The following is an 18294-nucleotide window of genomic DNA, read 5'->3' as shown; positions in this document are numbered from 1 at the left end:
TACAAGATAACTTGAGGGAAAAACGAGAAACTGCGGAAGTGCTGTCAGTTAGGTCATGAATCAGGGCTTCATACGGAGTACAGTTCGCGTCACCCTTGTGTAGAGCGCTCGAGCGGTGCACATTCGCACAGAAGAACCGACACTTTGTAGTAGCTTCTGCGATTTGGAAGCAGCGCTTGCGCGCAAGTAGAACTCCATAGGTTTGCAAGCAAGCTGATGGAGAGTAGTTTGCCCGGAAACCATGGGCTGCTTTCTAATGTTAGCTTTTATTGCGTGCGGCACACTGGTCGAGCGCTTCACACCAGGATGACACACATTGTACGTGCACCACTTCAGGCTGGGGTCGACGACGCACAGTCTGCACAGTATCGTTGGCCAGAATTTCATTAGTCACATTCGGGATGCTACGCAACACTCTGTAGGGGCCAAAGTAGCGGCATAGGAGTTTCTCCGACAAGCCTGGACGTCGGACTGGGGTCCACACCCACACTTTGTCGTCGGGTTGGTACTTGACGTGTCGGTGTCGCTGGTTACAGTTGCGTGCATCTGTCCCCTGTTGCCGCCTCATGTGTATGCGGGCGAGTTGGCGGCCTTTCTCCGCGTTTTGGACAAGTTCCTCGGCGTATGGCGCGTGCGCCCGGTCGTGGTTACTGCACAGAAACATGGCCTCCAGCATTGTGCGCACATCAAGCCCATAGACGAGGCCAAGTGACGTAAAGTGCGTTTTTTCTTGTACGGCCGTATTGTACGTGAATGTCATGGATGGGGGGATCTCATCCTAAGTCTTATGCTGGACGTCTACGTACAGTGCGAGCATATCCGCCACGCTTTTTTTCAGTCGCTCGGTGAGCCCATTTGACTGCTGCATGGTAGGCAGTAGCCTTGCGATGGCTCGTGTGAGTCAACTTGAATACCTCGTGCATGAGCTGAGCTGTGAAAGCCGTTTCTCAATCAGCGTTTACGTAGGACGGTGCGCCGTGTCGTAAAACAATGTGGTGCATGAATAACTCCATGATTTCAGACGATCTGCCACGCAGCACCACCTTATACTTCAATTAACTTCTCTCCCGCCACTTAAACTTGTTCCCTTTTAAAGCATTTCGCAAACTTCAGCGAATAATAGACTTTTATTGATAAGAGATTAAACCTTGAGCCCGTTAATATCACTTATTAGCGCTATAGCACCAGCTGTTACGTCCGAAAAAAATTTGGTGGTGCCGCGAAATTCTTTTGGTTGACAGGGCCGATATCGCGTTGACCGATCTCGCGTTGGTAATTCAAAACCCCCAAAAATCACTCAGGAAAACAGTGGTGGTGACACTAAACCGTTCTACATTAGTCTGTAGTGTCGGGATGCCATCCCATCGCCATTACGTGGTGCCTGTGGAGAAAGAAACTTAAATGTGCTGAAAAATAAAACGGTCTGTTTTGGACAAAACCGCTGCCCTTTTAGTTCGTTAGCCGTTCGCGCCACCCATTTACAAGTAATTAAAATTTGTTCAGTGCGAAAGTTTATGGTCTTTAGGAGACCACCACCTACTGTATAGCAACGCGATCGCATTAAACTCGTGACTTTTGCTTCCTCAAAAATTTTTTGATGTCGCCAGAAAAGTACTAAAAAAGACGGCACCTGGGGCTGCATTCTAGAATCAGACCATTTTCCATTGCTTGTTTAGCGTCCTTTAAGTCCTTTGTGATTAGTCACTCAGATGTACCCGCGGCTATCAAGCGTCTGTGAAATGTGATTCGGCTACTAGGTGGTTGGTGACCGGAGGTCAACATGAACTGCCATTGACTACGATATGCAGCCAACTTTGAGGTTAACGACAGCCCTCTGTCAAGAGCAAGTGATCAAGCTTTACCACTGTATGCTATTGGCTGTGATGCGGGCAATGGTGATGACCTGTAGTCAACCAGCCAATGGCCGGGTCGGTTCCCACAAACGCTTGACAGCCGCGGGCATATCTGAGCGACGAATTGCAGGACCAAAGAATACTGAATGAAAAATGAATAGATGATAGAATACGACCCCAGGAAAAAAATATTTACTCTTTAAATGTATCTGAAGCTCTTTTCGCTTGCCACTTTTGTGGAGGGAGCTGCTCAGAGCGAGCTATCATCCCTTCAAGTAGTGTACAGCTTTCAGGAGGCGGGAGCATATAAATAACGGTTTACAAATTATTTCGGCAAGAAATTAATCATTCTTTCGGTGCGCATACCAGAGCGAACACTTTCAACCGGTAGGTCTTTGATTAAGCCGGGCTGCAGAGAAAACATACGAACAGATTAGCGTGCCATTGAAAATAGCCGTATATTGGGCTGACTTGTGTCCGACAGAAAATGAACAGCTGGTCGACGGTGATAGCACAAGCTTTCTCGACGGCTGCTGAAGAACAGAATCACCGCCGCTCTTAAATCGTAGACTGCGTCACGTGTGAGCGTAGTGTGAGAACGCCAGCTTATTTGATGATAACTACCGGAAGCCCGCGCCCACGCCGCCTCTCTGTTCTGTGTATGTCCACCGCAACCACCCGCAGCTGCAAATTTGCGTTCACGAGCTATGCCCGTGGCGATATCGCTGCCACGGTCACTACGAAAGCTACCAATAAACACAGTATGCTCCGTATCCTACTTGGCCTGTCGTATACCCTTCCACACCTTAAGTATTAATAGCTCTCGACGGCTTGTTGAGGAGCGAAAAGCAATGATTCCCGTAACTTTCTGCTTACTTGGATGCCGTTATTTCAGCAGGTTCCGGGAGCCCATGATATCGTGGCCTGGTCCTCTGAATTCGACGCTATAAGGAGAAACAGAGTCTTATGGCCTCAGTAAGAAAGGCTAACGACCACGCAGTAACGATCACTAAATTGCAGTGGGAATTGTACCGGGCCTCGTGTAATCTTAACGGGAACATTTCAAGTGAACGATAATGGTAAGAGTTTCTTACTTCGTATTTTAGATTACGTTGCGCCGAATGCTTGCTATAAAGATAGGTTCCGTTTATGGTCTGTCGTAATTTAACGTAGCAAAGCGAATGAGGCTATGAGGGACGCCGTAGTGATGAGATAAAAACATTTTGACCACCTGGGGTTCTTCAACGTGCACTGACATCGCACAGAGCACAGGCCTCTAGTATTTAGCCTTCACCGAAATGAGAACACCGCGGCCGGGATATAACCCGCGTCTTTCGAGTCGGCGGCCGAGCGACGTAGCCGCTTAGCTGCCGCTGCGGCTGTTGCTGTAAACAATGGAATAAAGAATCAAACTTCTATGAACATGAAGCATATATCACAAATCCGATTGATTCCTTTATATTTACTTCCCACATGAATGTTATGTGCATCACGCTTCACGTGAATAGCATGCTTGCATGGGCCACCAGGGGGCGTATTCTATTATAAACAAAAACGTAGCATATGGACGGGACGAAGAAGGGCGATGACAAGACTTGTTAATTTCATATTGTCCATTTTGCATCTATTTCATCCTCTGGCAGTGGTTACATCAGATACACCAGCGTCTTTGATGTGTCTGTGGGAAGCGACTCTACCAATGGGTGTTTGGCCACCGGACCTCACCGTTTGCTGCATATCGCAGCCAATGGCAGCCAGTGGGCAGCTCTGGTCACCTGGTGTCGACAGAACGCTGCGATGCGTCTCACCATTTGCTGCATATCGCAGTCAATGGCGGCAAGCCGTGAGGTTTGCTCGCCAACCATCCAATGGTCAGATTGCTCCGCCTAGACGCTTCAAAGTTGTGAGTAATCATGGGTGACCGATTGCAGGGCACCAAATGGTAGCAAAACTGACAATGGGAAATGCACAGAGTATAGTATACGGCCCCTGGTTCTTCATATGACAAACTAAAAGAGCGCCGAAATGTGGCGGTGTCTCGGCACTAGAAATGAATAAATACTGCTATCTACATTTCACGTCAGCTTCACAAAGAATATTTCATTATTCAGAAAGGAAGCTGGCGAAAATGTCAGTGTTGCATTACGGTTTCAGTGAAACGTCTACTAATGAGAAACTTGTTCGTGAAGGCAGCCTCGGAGCAAGAGACTTGGTGCGCCGTGCCATTGCCGAACTAGTGTTCTCGAGGGACCCATTCGCAGCGTCGGGCAGCATGCTTTCTGCACAGCCACTAAGCAAGCACCTCTGGCGAATCCGGGCGTTATTGCCTCTCAGATAGCGTGAACTCAGATCGTTCACGTCTTACTCCTCGATGCGGTTGTATCCTGTTTTAGTCGTCCTTGCGTGCCCTGTTGACCTCTTGGCTGAGGCAACAACGTTGTTACATGGTTTTCTTGCCTGAAGAAATGTAGAAACCAATGTCTGGTTCTTTCGGAGCTACGTTCACGGGTAACTATGAACTGCCTTCGGATAGAACACACATCTGTGGTTAGTGGAAACTTTGGAGCTTTCATTTTAATGTGGCAATAACTGGCAATATCAAACTGCGGGCTGCTCACTGCCACGGAAAAAAAAAGGAAAGCAAAACTGCGAAGGCCTCCCTCGAGGAGGCTTTGACTGGCTCAAAGAGGTGCCTCAATGGCGCACCGTAAAAGGAAGCACCAGAGAAAGAGCGCATAGAGTACTTTGCTGCTTATTAAGGTCGTAACTGTATAGCTGCCACGAAGTTCCAAGAAGTCCTAGGACCTGCCGCGAGGAATGCCGGCAATAAGGAGGAGCTGAAAATGACGCAGCCTAAGCGAAAAAAACGGAAACGTGAAAGGGAAAGGGACACTGACAATTTTAGAGGCGAGGAGTTAAATAGGGCGCAAGGGAAGCCACACCCTGGACGCCATGACGCGAGAGAAAGCTGCTTAGCTTCTGTTGAGGTAGGACGGCAGTAGACGGAGTGTTTCACAATAAAATATGAACCTGAGTAGGCTGTGCAGATGAAGATTTAGCTGTCACTTTTTCTTCGTCTCCTCCCAGGGCGAAATAGAAGATGTCTGCCTGCTGCAAATGGACGACTAGCGAGCGCTGACACTAGCGTCTGGCAGCAGTTGATAAGGACCATCATAACCTGTATTTATGCAAGGCTATGCGAAAACATATAAAATGAAGATTCAAAATGCTGCGATGCGGTTATATTGCCTCTACTTCGCGTTTAGTGCACTCAATTCAGCCAGGCACGTGTACTTAATAGAATATGAATTTCGCCGTAAGTGCTGAAAAGGTCTGTTTTATTTTCGGTATGCACATAATAATGATGAGAAAAATTTAGTGCGCGTTTTGGAGGCCGCAGAAATAACTTTAGGCTGAGAAATATGACATACAAATAAATGAATTTGCAAAAGATTGGATGGCAAATGTTTCAGTCTGCCACAACGAGGTACTCCAAGTGACTGCAGCCGCTATTTCCTCAGATTTAGTTAGTGTACAACTCGTCAGAGTATGATATTTCGGGTTATGCTTACAGAAGCTGCAGCTACGCAAAGAGGGAAGCCATACAAGCAGAAAAATTGTAAAAAAGCTTACAGGACGAAGCGCTTAAAGAGCTTGAGTTTCCCACCCAACACAGATTAGCAAAACAGCAATATTACGAAATTGAAACAAATAGACAAACACATTAAATAGCATTAGCTAATGCTCAACCAACGATAAAAACGCAGGTTAAATGGCTAGCTCAGGCATATACCAGCAACGCAGCTAGAAACAACAAAAGAATGAATAAGAAATGGGAAGCATATCCTCTATTTTCCTTAAAGCCTGCTGGCAAAAAAATGCCTAATGGCAACGTCATGATCTCAAGATGATGAAACCCTTCTAGGTTTAAAAAGCCTAGCAATGTTAGCTTGCAAGGATGAGATTGTTTGTCGTAACACCTTCTAGGGATTAGTACGAATCACGTTTCTTGGTATCAGGTATGACTAGTGCTCGTATTTACCCGTGTTTTTCAAGGTAATATAATCCCTCAAAGAAGTCTTCCACAAGGTTTAAAACTCTACATTGGCCTATAACTGTACCAACAAAGCACAGAAAAATTGATTTTCGGATTAAAAACAAGATATATGAGCTGTATATTGAGTGAGAAAGTTTTTAAGCAAATGTTATACGATGAAATTCGTCTCGTCTGTTGTGCCTCACAATATACAGCTAAAGAGACAGCAATAAAACATTGTGGAGCATAACCTTCACCTTGGTAGGCAGAATGCATCGCATTTGTGCAATGATAACAACGGCTAAAAACAATTTGGATTGGAGGTTGTCGATTCTCATTCGAGGTATTATACTTTGCAAGCAGCATGCGAAGGATATTACCAGTGTCAAGAATTAAATGTTTCTTGGCGTCTATGATTAGATTTTATTGCTTGTTAATGTATTTTATCAAGGTGAGTAGAAAACTGCTTTGCTTTCTTAATCATTTTTAAACAGCTGAGAGTGGCCCAGACGTTTAAGTCATGTAATGTTTTATTTGCTTCCTTTCTATATCTCTTTAAAAGCTGCCGGTAATAGAAGTTGTACTACCAGTATACGAAAAAAATATAGAGTTAACGTTACACTGAGAAAGTATATTTGTAAATAAAACATATTTCGAGCCCGAAAATGCTACCTTGTGGTATCAAGCGTTAGCTTGATTCTTCGACAACCTTTTTGCATCTACGAATTGCATCCTGTTACAAAAATAAGTTGTATGCAGTGCATGTGCAGCTCCTCGCACGCCTCATATTTCGAACTCATGAAGACGAATGATATCATGAATACAATTGTATACTTTCGTGAAATCTTTATATATGCCTACTGCAGTCTGTTTACGACTCAATGCTTCTGTTCTAATTCCTTTTTGTGTCAGGAGAGCTCTTTTAATAAAACAGAGCTTTGTAGCACCCTTCTAACGATCAAGGAGCACATATTGTGTGCACTAAACAATGACAACCTTGGAGGCATTATTTTCTCGATACTTTGTGAAAAAAGGTAACAATGTGTTATAGGCCGTTTAATTAGTTGTAGTCTTCTCCCGCGCTCGAAAACTGGCAAACGGGCAGCCCTCATAAGGAAAAGACTTACACATCACTTTTACACCAGGCTATGCAAGGAGTAGAGTAAGGGTCTTCTTCATTTGGGTAATTAGAGGCACTCGTTAATTCGGCGTATTAGGCGCCGCAGGCAACCTTGCAGACGATAAACGGACGAATGACGCACGCACCATATGAGGACCTGGAATTTATAAAACCTAAACAACCGTGCAGAAACACGTTTATAAAGTAATCTGAGCTTCTCTCTCAGCTACTCAACCTGACTAGTGTTAACATTAGGCTGCCATAAACTGACACAACAAAACAATTGTGGTAAATGCTCGCACATCACAGCTTCGCGAAATTTGGTTCCTCTTCACTTCTCTGTACGAAGCTTGACCCGAACCGCCTAACTTTAAGCGACAAATTTTTATATAATCACGCCCAAAAAGGAAATAAGCTCCGCAGCACGTGCTAAGCTCCTTTACATCCTTTGTGTCCTCGATAGTGCTCGAATCATCTTAAACCGTCACTCCGCGCAGGCCTCGTTAAGGTCTCCAGAAGACGGTGTGCAGCGGCGTGCATTCGGACGCGCTCGCGTAGCGCCGGCCTTCCAACGGGTCGCAGAGTTTTTTTTCCCGTCTTTCTTTTCGACTTGTGCGCCGCAAACGTGCAGCGTTAACCATAGCGGTATTATCTGGGGTAGGCAGAGAGAGGGAGTGAAAACTTCTATCCAATGAAATTTGCAGGAATCCGTGTGGCCGGTGCCCCTAGTCCAATGCTCAGCTGGCGCCAGCTGAATCGCAGACTAGGTGGGTGATGCAGGCTTGCTGTTCCATCTTGTCGCTGGCCAGGGCCTCTTCGCGCTGCTCACGTGTCGGGTGTGGCACCTTTAACTTTGGGTTTTGTTTGTCCTGGCATTCCCAAGAGATATGGCGCAATGCGAACTGCTAGCATAAGGCCGCATCTCGCTCGCCATCTCCTGGCGCTGCCTACACTACGGCGCTCGTGGATCTTGCTGCCTCTGCATGCCGGCGTCACTGCAACCATTCAAGCGCCTTTCGGTTGCTCCTACACATACCCTATGTTAGTTAGCGACAACGTTAGTGGCGCTAATTGACCATCTTAAGTTACTAGATGCTGTTTCCCGCCCTGTTGCCTACTATGCGGTGCGAGGCACTCGCAGAATGCCTGGTTTTATTGAACTCAATCCAAGCTTCTTCGAGGACGAGAGTTATAATAAACTTTCACTCAGTTCCAACCAAAAAATAAGAGGAAATCTAATGTGTCGGCGCCAGCTCGGGTCCTTCGCCATAGTTGACTGGGGCCAGTAGCTAGCGTCTTCAATTATGCGTTGAGGAGCGCAGAAGGTCGAAAGAAAGAAAGGGATGATGCGACAGGCCAGGGGGAGAGGTGTAAGCGGTGTAGGTGTTAAGGCTGTGAGTCACGTTGTCGGAAGTTTTGAACACAGTCAATGGCGACTTTTCTTCTTTGAGGTGAAGAGCGAAGTCCCTGTGCATATTCTTCGGCTGTGCTTCCCATTGCGTGGTTGATGTTCGAAGCATTTCGCAATAATAATGCCTGCATTGCACAGCTGCGGCCTTAGCGCATATTAGCTGGGTAATATTGTTGGAAACTTTCAGCTTATAGCCTCATGAAAACAAGCGAAGTAAATATCGTAACATAGCTTACAATTTTCTTTACTTTTTAACTAGTACGCCTCTATCACGGCTGCTTGATATCGAGCTGCCATGCCTCCGTTATAACAACGAACCGTCAGAAAATGAGTCTTGGCAACAGCTGTTACTATTAGGTGCTTATATATCCTAATCTGTTGTGTGCGATACAGAAATGTTTCATATAAAATTTATGGTTTATCCTTATTGATGCTGCCGGCCTCGGAAATGGTATTCGCTTCTTCTGGTCTCTTTTTCATGTACTCTAAGATTAAAAATCTGGTGATTTCTGTGCTCCTTCTTACATAACATTCTAAGGTACCAAACGTGGGAGGCAAGTAAATACAATATACAGTGTTTCCATTGAAAATAAACTGAGAGTTGATATTATGCCTCATAAAATTGATGCAGTAGTAAATATTGTTGTTGTAAAAATTATAAAAAATGGCATGGAGAAGTAAATTGAAACTGCCAGCCTGCGGATTTGAGGAGTTGCCATATTGCTGGTGGCATCTTTGGCGCATTGTTGATTTTGAGGGCACCTCTCGGACGCCGTTTAGTGTCCAGTGCATGCAGCTATTACCAGCTCCTTCACCAAAAACAGTCTGCTTGGCCTTTTGGTAAACTCAGTGTATTATGATTCTTAATGCCATCGTATTGCCGCGAATATTTGCAGTGTTTATTCGTTTTTCAAATCTGCCGCGACACCACCTTATCGCTTTGTTTGCGACGCAAGACGCGACTAGATTTATCTCGATTGATCGCAGCCAGGCAAAGCTGATTCTACGTTGTTCCGGAATGTTCTAGTAACTTTGCGCCCTTTATCTCGAATGTTCGCTATCAGCTTTAAATTGAGCACGGCCGACAGCGGCGGGCATTCCTGTTCGACGACCGCCGAGCACGCTTGTCGCTTCGCCGCCGCCGAGTGATTCAGTCAATTTTGGGTGCAAGTCAGCCCAATAAACAGTTCTTTTAGAAGATCCTTTCGTCCGTATTCATCGCTGCTTCGACTGCCGTCACCACTACGTGACATCTGGTGGAAGTGCGGGGTAGCCTTTCATGTTCCGGACGCCCCCTTCAAGTCGTGAAGCCAGCCCTGAGCGCTTCGCACCCGAGGACGAGCCAGCAGCTCAGCGAGCCAGCCGACGTCTCCAGGGAGAGGAGCCTGAGTTCGGGAAACTGCCGGACCGCACAAGACAGCGAAAAGACGCGGCTACGAGCACCGCAATCTCGCCGAAGATGTCGACACCGATCATACTGCAGCAGCCGCGGGTGCCGCCAACTTTCAATGGATCTCTAGGGGAAGACCCTGAAGAATGGTTGGATCAATTTGAGCGCGTGGCGTCATTCAACAAGTGGGATGATGCGGCAAAGATTGGACACGTTTTTTTCTCATTGGATGGCTCCGCACGCACGTGGTACGAAAACTACGAGTCGTCCCTTACGACATGGGAGCTATTCAAGAGAGAATTATTGAAGGTATTTACCAGTGTCGTGAGGAAAGAAAGAGCCGAACGACTCCTCGAGTCCAGGATCCAGCTTCCGAATGAGCCCGCCCGCAGTTACGTCGAGGAGATGAAGCGCCTATTTCGCCGCGCCGATCCCGGGATGACCGAGGAAAAGAAAGTTCAGTTCTTAATGCGCGGCGTAAAAGAACAACTCTTTGGCAGCCTCGTCCGTCAGCCGCCAAAAACGATCGAGGAATTCATGCAGGAAGCCTGCACGATTGAGAAGACCCTCGACGTCCGAGCTCGGCAGTACAACCGCCCTTCCTCTGCCTATGCAATCCGTTCGGACACGCCGGCCACCACTAGCGACAGCTTGCGGGACGTTATCCGCGAAATCGTCCGAGAGGAGCTACGCCGATTACTGCCATCCTCCCCACAGCCACAAGCATCGACTCTGATGGACGTGGTACGGGAAGAAGTGCAACAGGCACTTGGCACCCCGACGGCCACAGAACCCCAGGCCATGACCTACGCCGCTGCAGTAAGGACTGCTCAGCCCCAACGACAACCCCCACGTCCTCCCCGAGATGAGCCACTTGGTCCACAACGCCGCCTCCCAGCCCCCGCCCGCCCAGCCTATGACCGACCCTCAAGCCCCAGGAAATGCGACGCCTGGAGGACTTCCGACAACCGGCCGTTGTGCTTCCATTGCGGTGAGGCCGGCCATATTCTTCGTCACTGCCCGTACCGACGTATCGGTCTTCGAGGATTTGCCGTTAACGCCCCGCGACCACGCTTCGGACAACGTCCGCACGAAATCGACGAGTACCTGCGTCGAGAAGAGTACACGCCGAACCGCTTTTCGCGCTCACCATCGCCGTCAACCTCGCGCTTTGAGTCGCCACGCCGCAGCTACGCAGCCGCGGTACGAGGAAGGTCGCCCAGCCCCCGTAGGGGAAACTAAAGGCAGCAACCTCTGGAGGTGAGGTTGCTCACGAGCTAAACGCCGAAGATCCTCCACCGACCACGCCCCATGAAGACGCTGCACCCGCGACGCCGCATGAAGAACCGACACTCGCTGCACCGACGCCGCACACAATGAGAACCTCGATCACGACGCAAGCTACCTTGAAATCGACGCCGCCACCCAGAGGAGCTTCGACCACACGCCCAACCCATGACTCGCATACGCGACGAAGCCGTGACCCGACGCCGAGAGCGACATGCAATGCAAGAGCCAGGACCTCCGACCTAGAAGTGACTATCGACGGCCGGAAAGTTGCCGCTCTAGTCGACACAGGAGCCGATTACTCGGTGATGAATGGAACATTCGCTGCGCAGCTCAGAAAAGTCACAACGGCTTGGGACGGCCCACAAATTCGCACCGCTGGGGGCCACCTCATTACGCCATCAGGACAATGCACAGCGCGAGTGACTGTCAAAGGACATACCTATCCTGCGACCTTTGTTGTGCTACCGCAATGCTCCCGCGAAGTGATCTTGGGTATGGATTTCCTTAATGAGCATCAGGCGATCATCGACCTGCGATCCAAGCTGATCACGCTTTCGACGGACGAAGCCATCGCTTCGATGAAAACTCGGGAAAATCACGTTGCCCTAAGTGTCCTGGAGGAAGAAGTGAGCGTCCCACCCCGTTCAAGCGTTATCGTGACCGTAGGCGCCACGAAAGCCATAAACACTGAAGCCATCATCGAGGGGAACATGCAGTTGCTACTAGACCGAGGAATCAGCATCGCAAGAGGCATCGCACATTTCCGCAATGGCCAGGCCGAAGTACTGCTGACTAACTTCAGCGAAGAATACCGGCATATTAACAGAGGAACGACGATTGCTTTCTCCGACGAAATATCTGACGTACGAGATTCCTTCGCCCTCTCCGACCCCTCCGCAGAAGATCCGCCTGACCAAGAGAACTCGCCCACTTTCGACATCAACCCAGCCCTGCACCGGAACAGACAAGACCAGATCCGCAATCTGCTTCAAAACTACAGTGAGTGCTTTTCGATATCGCCGAAGGTGCGACAGACGCCAATTGCCAAGCATCGCATTATAACGGATCAACACGTCCGACCTCTCCGTCAAAGCCCCTACCGTGTGTCTCCGCGAGAACGACAAGCCATCCGGGACCAAGTCGAAGAAATGCTTCGCGACGACGTCATCCAGCCTTCAAACAGCCCATGGGCGGCACCGGTTGTTCTAGTGAGAAAGAAAGACGGCGCACTTCGATTCTGCGTGGATTACCGCCGCTTGAACAACATAACAAAGAAGGACGTCTACCCCCTCCCCCGCATCGACGACACACTGGACCGCCTCTGCAACGCCAAATATTTCTCATCGATGGACCTCAAGAGCGGCTACTGGCAAATTGAGGTCGACGAAAGAGATCGCGAGAAGACAGCATTCATAACTCCGGATGGGCTGTTTGAGTTCAAGGTGATGCCATTTGGTCTCTGTTCCGCACCAGCGACGTTTCAGCGAGTAATGGATACAGTGCTGGCAGGCCTGAAGTGGCAGATTTGTCTGGTATATTTAGATGACGTCGTTGTCTTCGCCTCGAACTTTGAAGAGCACCTCAAAAGACTTCGAACAGTACTAGACGCAATCAAGTCGTCTGGCCTAACCTTGAAAGCAGAGAAATGCCACTTTGCCTACGAAGAGCTGCTGTTTCTAGGCCACATCGTTAGCAAGGAAGGAGTACGCCCAGACCCGCAGAAAACAGCCGCTATTGAACAGTTTCAACCGCCGGCCGATAAGAAAGCAGTGCGCAGATTTCTCGGACTATGCGCATATTACCGACGATTTGTGAAAAACTTTTCGCGCATCGCCGAGCCCCTGACCCAACTGACGAAGGCAGACGTGCCGTTTAAATGGGAAGCGCCGCAAGCAGAAGCCTTCAAGGAACTTCAGCGTCGTTTACAGTCCCCACCGATCCTTGCGCATTTTGATGAAAACGCCGATACTGAAGTTCATACCGACGCAAGCAGCGTGGGACTAGGCGCCGTTTTCGTTCAAAAAAGTGACGGGCTGGAGAAGGTCATCGCATACGCTAGCCGTTCCCTTTCCGAGGCCGAGGCTAACTATTCGACCACTGAGAAGGAGTGCCTTGCCATCATCTGGGCTACGTCGAAATTCCGCCCCTACCTCTACGGACGGCCGTTCAAGGTGGTCAGCGACCACCACGCGCTCTGCTGGCTTGCCAATTTGAAGGATCCCTCTGGCCGACTCGCTCGATGGAGTCTGCGTCTCCAGGAGTTTGACGTCACCGTCGTTTACAAGTCCGGACGCAAGCACACTGACGCCGATTGCCTCTCACGAGCCCCTGTAGATGCACCGCCACTGGACGACGATGAGGACGCCTTCCTGGGACCCATCAGCGCAAGCTCTTTTGCTCAGCAGCAACGCTCGGACCCCAACCTAAAAGGCCTCATCGAGTACCTGGAAGGCAAGGTTTCTTCACCCCCCGCTTCATTCAAGCGAGGACTGTCTTCTTTCTGTGTGCAGAATGAGGTCCTTGTGAAGAAGAACTTTACAGCGAACAAAACAGCCTACCTCCTTGTTGTACCTACTTGTCTCCGCGACGAAGTTCTACAGGCTTCACACGACGAGCCGACAGCTGGACATCTCGGGTTTACTCGCACCCTCCGCCGCATTCAAGACAAGTATTACTGGCCCCGACTGTCTGCCGATGTCGCACACTATGTGAAAACATGCCGAGATTGTCAACGACGAAAGACTCCTCCCACACGACCAGCAGGATTTCTGAACCCCATTGAACCTCCCTCAAGACCCTTTCAGCAGATTGGCATGGACTTGCTTGGCCCTTTTCCAACGTCAACATCTGGAAATAAGTGGATCATCGTAGCGACCGACTACCTGACCCGCTACGCCGAGGCGAAAGCCCTACCGAACGGAACAGCAGCAGAAGTGGCCAAATTTTTCGTGGAGTGCATTCTTCTTCGACACGGCGCCCCCGATGTGCTCATCACGGACAGAGGAACAGCATTTACGGCGGAACTCACGCAAGCCATCCTGCGCTACAGCCAAACCAGCCACCGGAGGACAACTGCATACCATCCGCAGACCAACGGACTGACCGAGCGCCTGAACAAAACCATCGCCGATATGCTCGCTATGTATGTCGATGCCGAACATAAAACCTGGGATGTCATCCTGCCTTACGTCGTCTTCGCCTACAACACCGCAGTGCAGGAGACCACCCAGATGACGCCTTTTAGGCTCGTCCATGGCAGGGATGCCACGACCACGCTAGACGCCATGCTGCCCAACGTTACAGAAGAAGAGAACGTCGACGTTGCCGCCTACCTTCAACGCGCAGAAGAAGCTCGAAAGCTTGCCCGATTACGGATCAAAGATCAGCAGCGGTCCGACGCCAGACGCTACAACCTACGAAGACGCAACGCGGAATACAAGCCAGGAGACCAAGTCTGGGTGTGGACGCCCATTCGCCGCCGTGGATTGAGTGAAAAGCTTTTGCGCCGCTATTTCGGCCCGTACAAGGTTCTTCGTCGGCTGGGTGAACTGGATTATGAAGTCATCCCTGACGCACTGACTGCATCCCAGCGACGCCGCGTACGACCAGAAGTTGTCCATGTAGTCCGTCTGAAGCCGTATTATGCGCGCTAAAGGCCGCTGCATTTCCATGCTCTATTTTCGCAAGATCCGTTTTTTTCCCTTACTAGTCGCATTATTTGTTTTAATGCATCGGGTCGATGCTTCTTTGAGAGGGGAGTAATGCCGCGAATATTTGCAGTGTTTATTCGTTTTTCAAATCTGCCGCGACACCACCTTATCGCTTTGTTTGCGACGCAAGACGCGACTAGATTTATCTCGATTGATCGCAGCCAGGCAAAGCTGATTCTACGTTGTTCCGGAATGTTCTAGTAACTTTGCGCCCTTTATCTCGAATGTTCGCTATCAGCTTTAAATTGAGCACGGCCGACAGCGGCGGGCATTCCTGTTCGACGACCGCCGAGCACGCTTGTCGCTTCGCCGCCGCCGAGTGATTCAGTCAATTTTGGGTGCAAGTCAGCCCAATAAACAGTTCTTTTAGAAGATCCTTTCGTCCGTATTCATCGCTGCTTCGACTGCCGCCACCACTACGTGACAGTATCATGCTTTCTTCATATGTTATACTTCACAAATGAAACGAAATCGCTAGGATAATGTCTGTTTGGTGCTTCGAATCGAAGGCTGCCTTATAAATTCAACTTCTGATAACGCATTCTGTTTTAATGATTTCTTAAGATTAATATATCTCTTGGGCTCACGCTGTTGGATTCATTATAAGAAAGGTCAGTTTTGCACACGGTGGGCAGGGAAATAAATGAAATACGAATTTCAAAGCTTTTTCATTGCTCCAGTGTGTCCAAAGCCAGAGGTTTGTGGGATATCTGCATTGGTACGTCTCATAAATATATTCACACTGTGCTTATCGTCATTTATGGCTCTGTTATTCAGGAAGGTTTTTCTCACTAAGTTTCTTCACAATAACATTGCAATAACGGAAACGAGTTGGCTCTTTGTTCTGCAGAAAACTGTGTACAAAAAGATGGAGATGCTCATAAAGACGATTCTACAAATAAGGCGCATACTCTCCACTAACTTTATTACTCGAGTAAAAAGCGTTTTTAACACTTAAACGCAGATTTGATAGCATCATGTGATGATACTTCTAGAACAAAAAAGTTTTTGTAGAGCTAAGAATAACCTCTAGCGCATTAAACAGCGCAATGTGTTATAGCTTTGCATTAGAAATTCATCCCACCAGTTGGCTGCCATGGAATTAGCTTCGTAACCGGAGAGAGTGCCTTGCCATGCGATTGTGAATTAGCAAACTCTAATTAGGCTAATCCTTCATCTCCCCGGTCGAAAAGAAACGAGAGGTGCATGCCAAAAGGTAAAAGAAAATGATTTGTCTTTTTTAACGTAAGGAGAGGTTTTCTGTTGTATTCTAGTATTTTTGGTAGCATTGAACATTTCCCTGAAATAATTTCTTCTTTCCGCAGTTGTGTAGTGTTTTTGTGTATAAACCAGCTAAAATTGCCAGCATAAATTAAAGGGCAAAAACATTTCAGAAAATTTGTTGTGTCGCTAGAATATCTCGTTGTTTTTTTTACTGGGTCCGAACTTCTCTCTCCCTTGCCGCACTTAACCCTTCCCTCCTTTTCCTTAAACGTGGAAAAGATTTCCCACTCCGCACTTTGTCCCTTGGCAACCTTGGCAGGTGGCAATAGAATAGAGTAGAATTGAATTGTGTTAACGTTATTAATGAAAATTTTAATGATAAGATGAAGGTATATTATTTTGCTCAGTAATTATGGTCTCACGGCTGACGCTGCAAAATTTAACTTAACAATGGATGGCTGTATGGATAAAACAAAGCTAAAACTGCTTTCGCTGTAAAAATCTTAGGTTTACATTGATATTCTGACAGCGAAAAAACATCACCAGCAGATCAAAGGCGGAACAGAATATAGGCGCGCCTATTATTAAGGTTTATATTCACCATGTTCTGGTTTTAGGATTTATTGCGGCAAAGCGGCTCAGGCTACGAGTAACTCGATTACTACATACGTCGGAAAACGTCGACTACCTGAGGTTTCTTGGCGTGCTCTGACATCGCCAACAACACGGGTCTCGAGCTATACGCCTCCAGCGAAATGCGTAATTGTGGTCAGCAGCCGAGCATCGTAAGCGATCAACCACCGCAGGGGCTCTTAAAAGTCTGGCAAGCATAAGAGCATTATTCTTTCTGTTGTCAGTGCGATATACATATTGAGAGCGACAGACACCATGTCGGCCCAATTTTGTGGTCTGGCAATTAAACACTCATTCGCTTCGATGGTGGCGTCAGAAAAGCGAGGCTCGGAATTTATTATTATTATTATTATTATTATTATTAATATTATTATTATTATTTAGTGATGACAATGACAAGCCTAGTTGCCTCTGTAGGGTACATAATGACACGTGCTGACTTATCTCAGTGTAGTGTAATGCAGCGTCCGGATTGTCCTCTATCTCATTTGTCGCATTAAAATTGTAGATTATACAACACTTTTTTGTTGCAGTTTTCGAATCTTGTATCGTGGGCAGTCCCGATTCGCGGAATGTTTCCATCTGTTACACTGTTAGTTTTACTACACAAGGAAAGCAGAGGCTTCACAAAGACTCCAACTCTGCCTACGCGGAGAGTTTTCGCCTTCACAGCTCTGCTAGTGCTGTCGCATGATAGTCAGCTACGAAATCGAATGCAATGATTTAGTGGGGAACCCCCTTGCTGCCCCATATTAACATCATCCATCAGCCAATTCCCTACTCCGCCCTCTAGGTATGGTGCTGGCCACCTTTCTAAGCCACTGCTACCCTAGGCTTGCGTCCCCACCCCACCCCAACCTCCAAAAGCGCACCCACCGTATCCCGCCGCGCACCGGCCACAGTCAACCTCCAGGAAAAATCGATCTCCAGGAAAACCGATCTCGTGTGTCAAGCCATGGCTTCCACTACAATCATTCATTAGAGGGCCAGAAATTACACGTTGAAGAAAACAAGCTGTCAACTTTTCGCTAGGAAACGTGCAGCTTATACTATATACCATGCAGAATGGGCGGCTTTTCGAAACCGCGACCGAATGTATATACTGCAGCGTGTTTCCACTTCAAAGCAGTGTAGGCATCGGTATAATATTTATGTTACCAGAGAAGCGTGGAAAGCCGCACTTTGGATGTATTGCGTGATAATTTGGGGATTTTTCCGCTCCCCAATTTCACTTAGTGCTTATGAGAGCGAAGTCTTTTTAAAAAACGTCCCTTGAGTGGACTTTCTGATTTTGTTGTTTTTTGCAAAACCAAACTTCTCCCCTATTACTATAACATTACCATGTCGCTGTGGATAAGAAAAATACATCATTTACACCGTAAGTGAATTTAAATGTTACAACGCGTTTCTTCTTCCTGTGCGAGAGGTAAAGCAAGAAGATGCAAAGACGCATTTGTGTCCTGCCAGCACAGCTGCTGAATGTTTTTACATGGAAATGACGCCTTAGTGCCATTGACGTTTGCGTGACGCTGACGCCTCAGAATGCAGACTTTAGCCTGCCTATGAACTTATACGCAGTAGCTCTCCAGAAATATAGATGCGAGTACTGCCATGAAGTTCTTAATCA

General features: G+C 47.9%; 1 protein-coding gene across 1 annotated transcript in view; it reads left to right on the top strand.

The window, feature by feature from the left end:
* Positions 1 to 887: 887 nt before the first annotated feature.
* The window catches only part of LOC144095431 (uncharacterized), a 28046-nt gene continuing 10639 nt past the window's right edge, over positions 888 to 18294 (top strand). Inside the window, exons 1-2 of the mRNA XM_077629172.1 lie at positions 888 to 970; positions 3497 to 3701. Of these exons, the coding sequence (XP_077485298.1) occupies positions 888 to 970; positions 3497 to 3701 (288 nt within the window). The remainder of the gene's footprint in view (positions 971 to 3496; positions 3702 to 18294) is intronic.

This window comes from Amblyomma americanum, chromosome 6, assembly GCF_052857255.1.
Source record: "Amblyomma americanum isolate KBUSLIRL-KWMA chromosome 6, ASM5285725v1, whole genome shotgun sequence".
Taxonomy (NCBI): domain Eukaryota; kingdom Metazoa; phylum Arthropoda; class Arachnida; order Ixodida; family Ixodidae; genus Amblyomma; species Amblyomma americanum.
The sequence above is the reverse complement of the archived record's forward strand: the minus strand, read 5'-3'. Positions and strand labels throughout refer to the sequence as shown.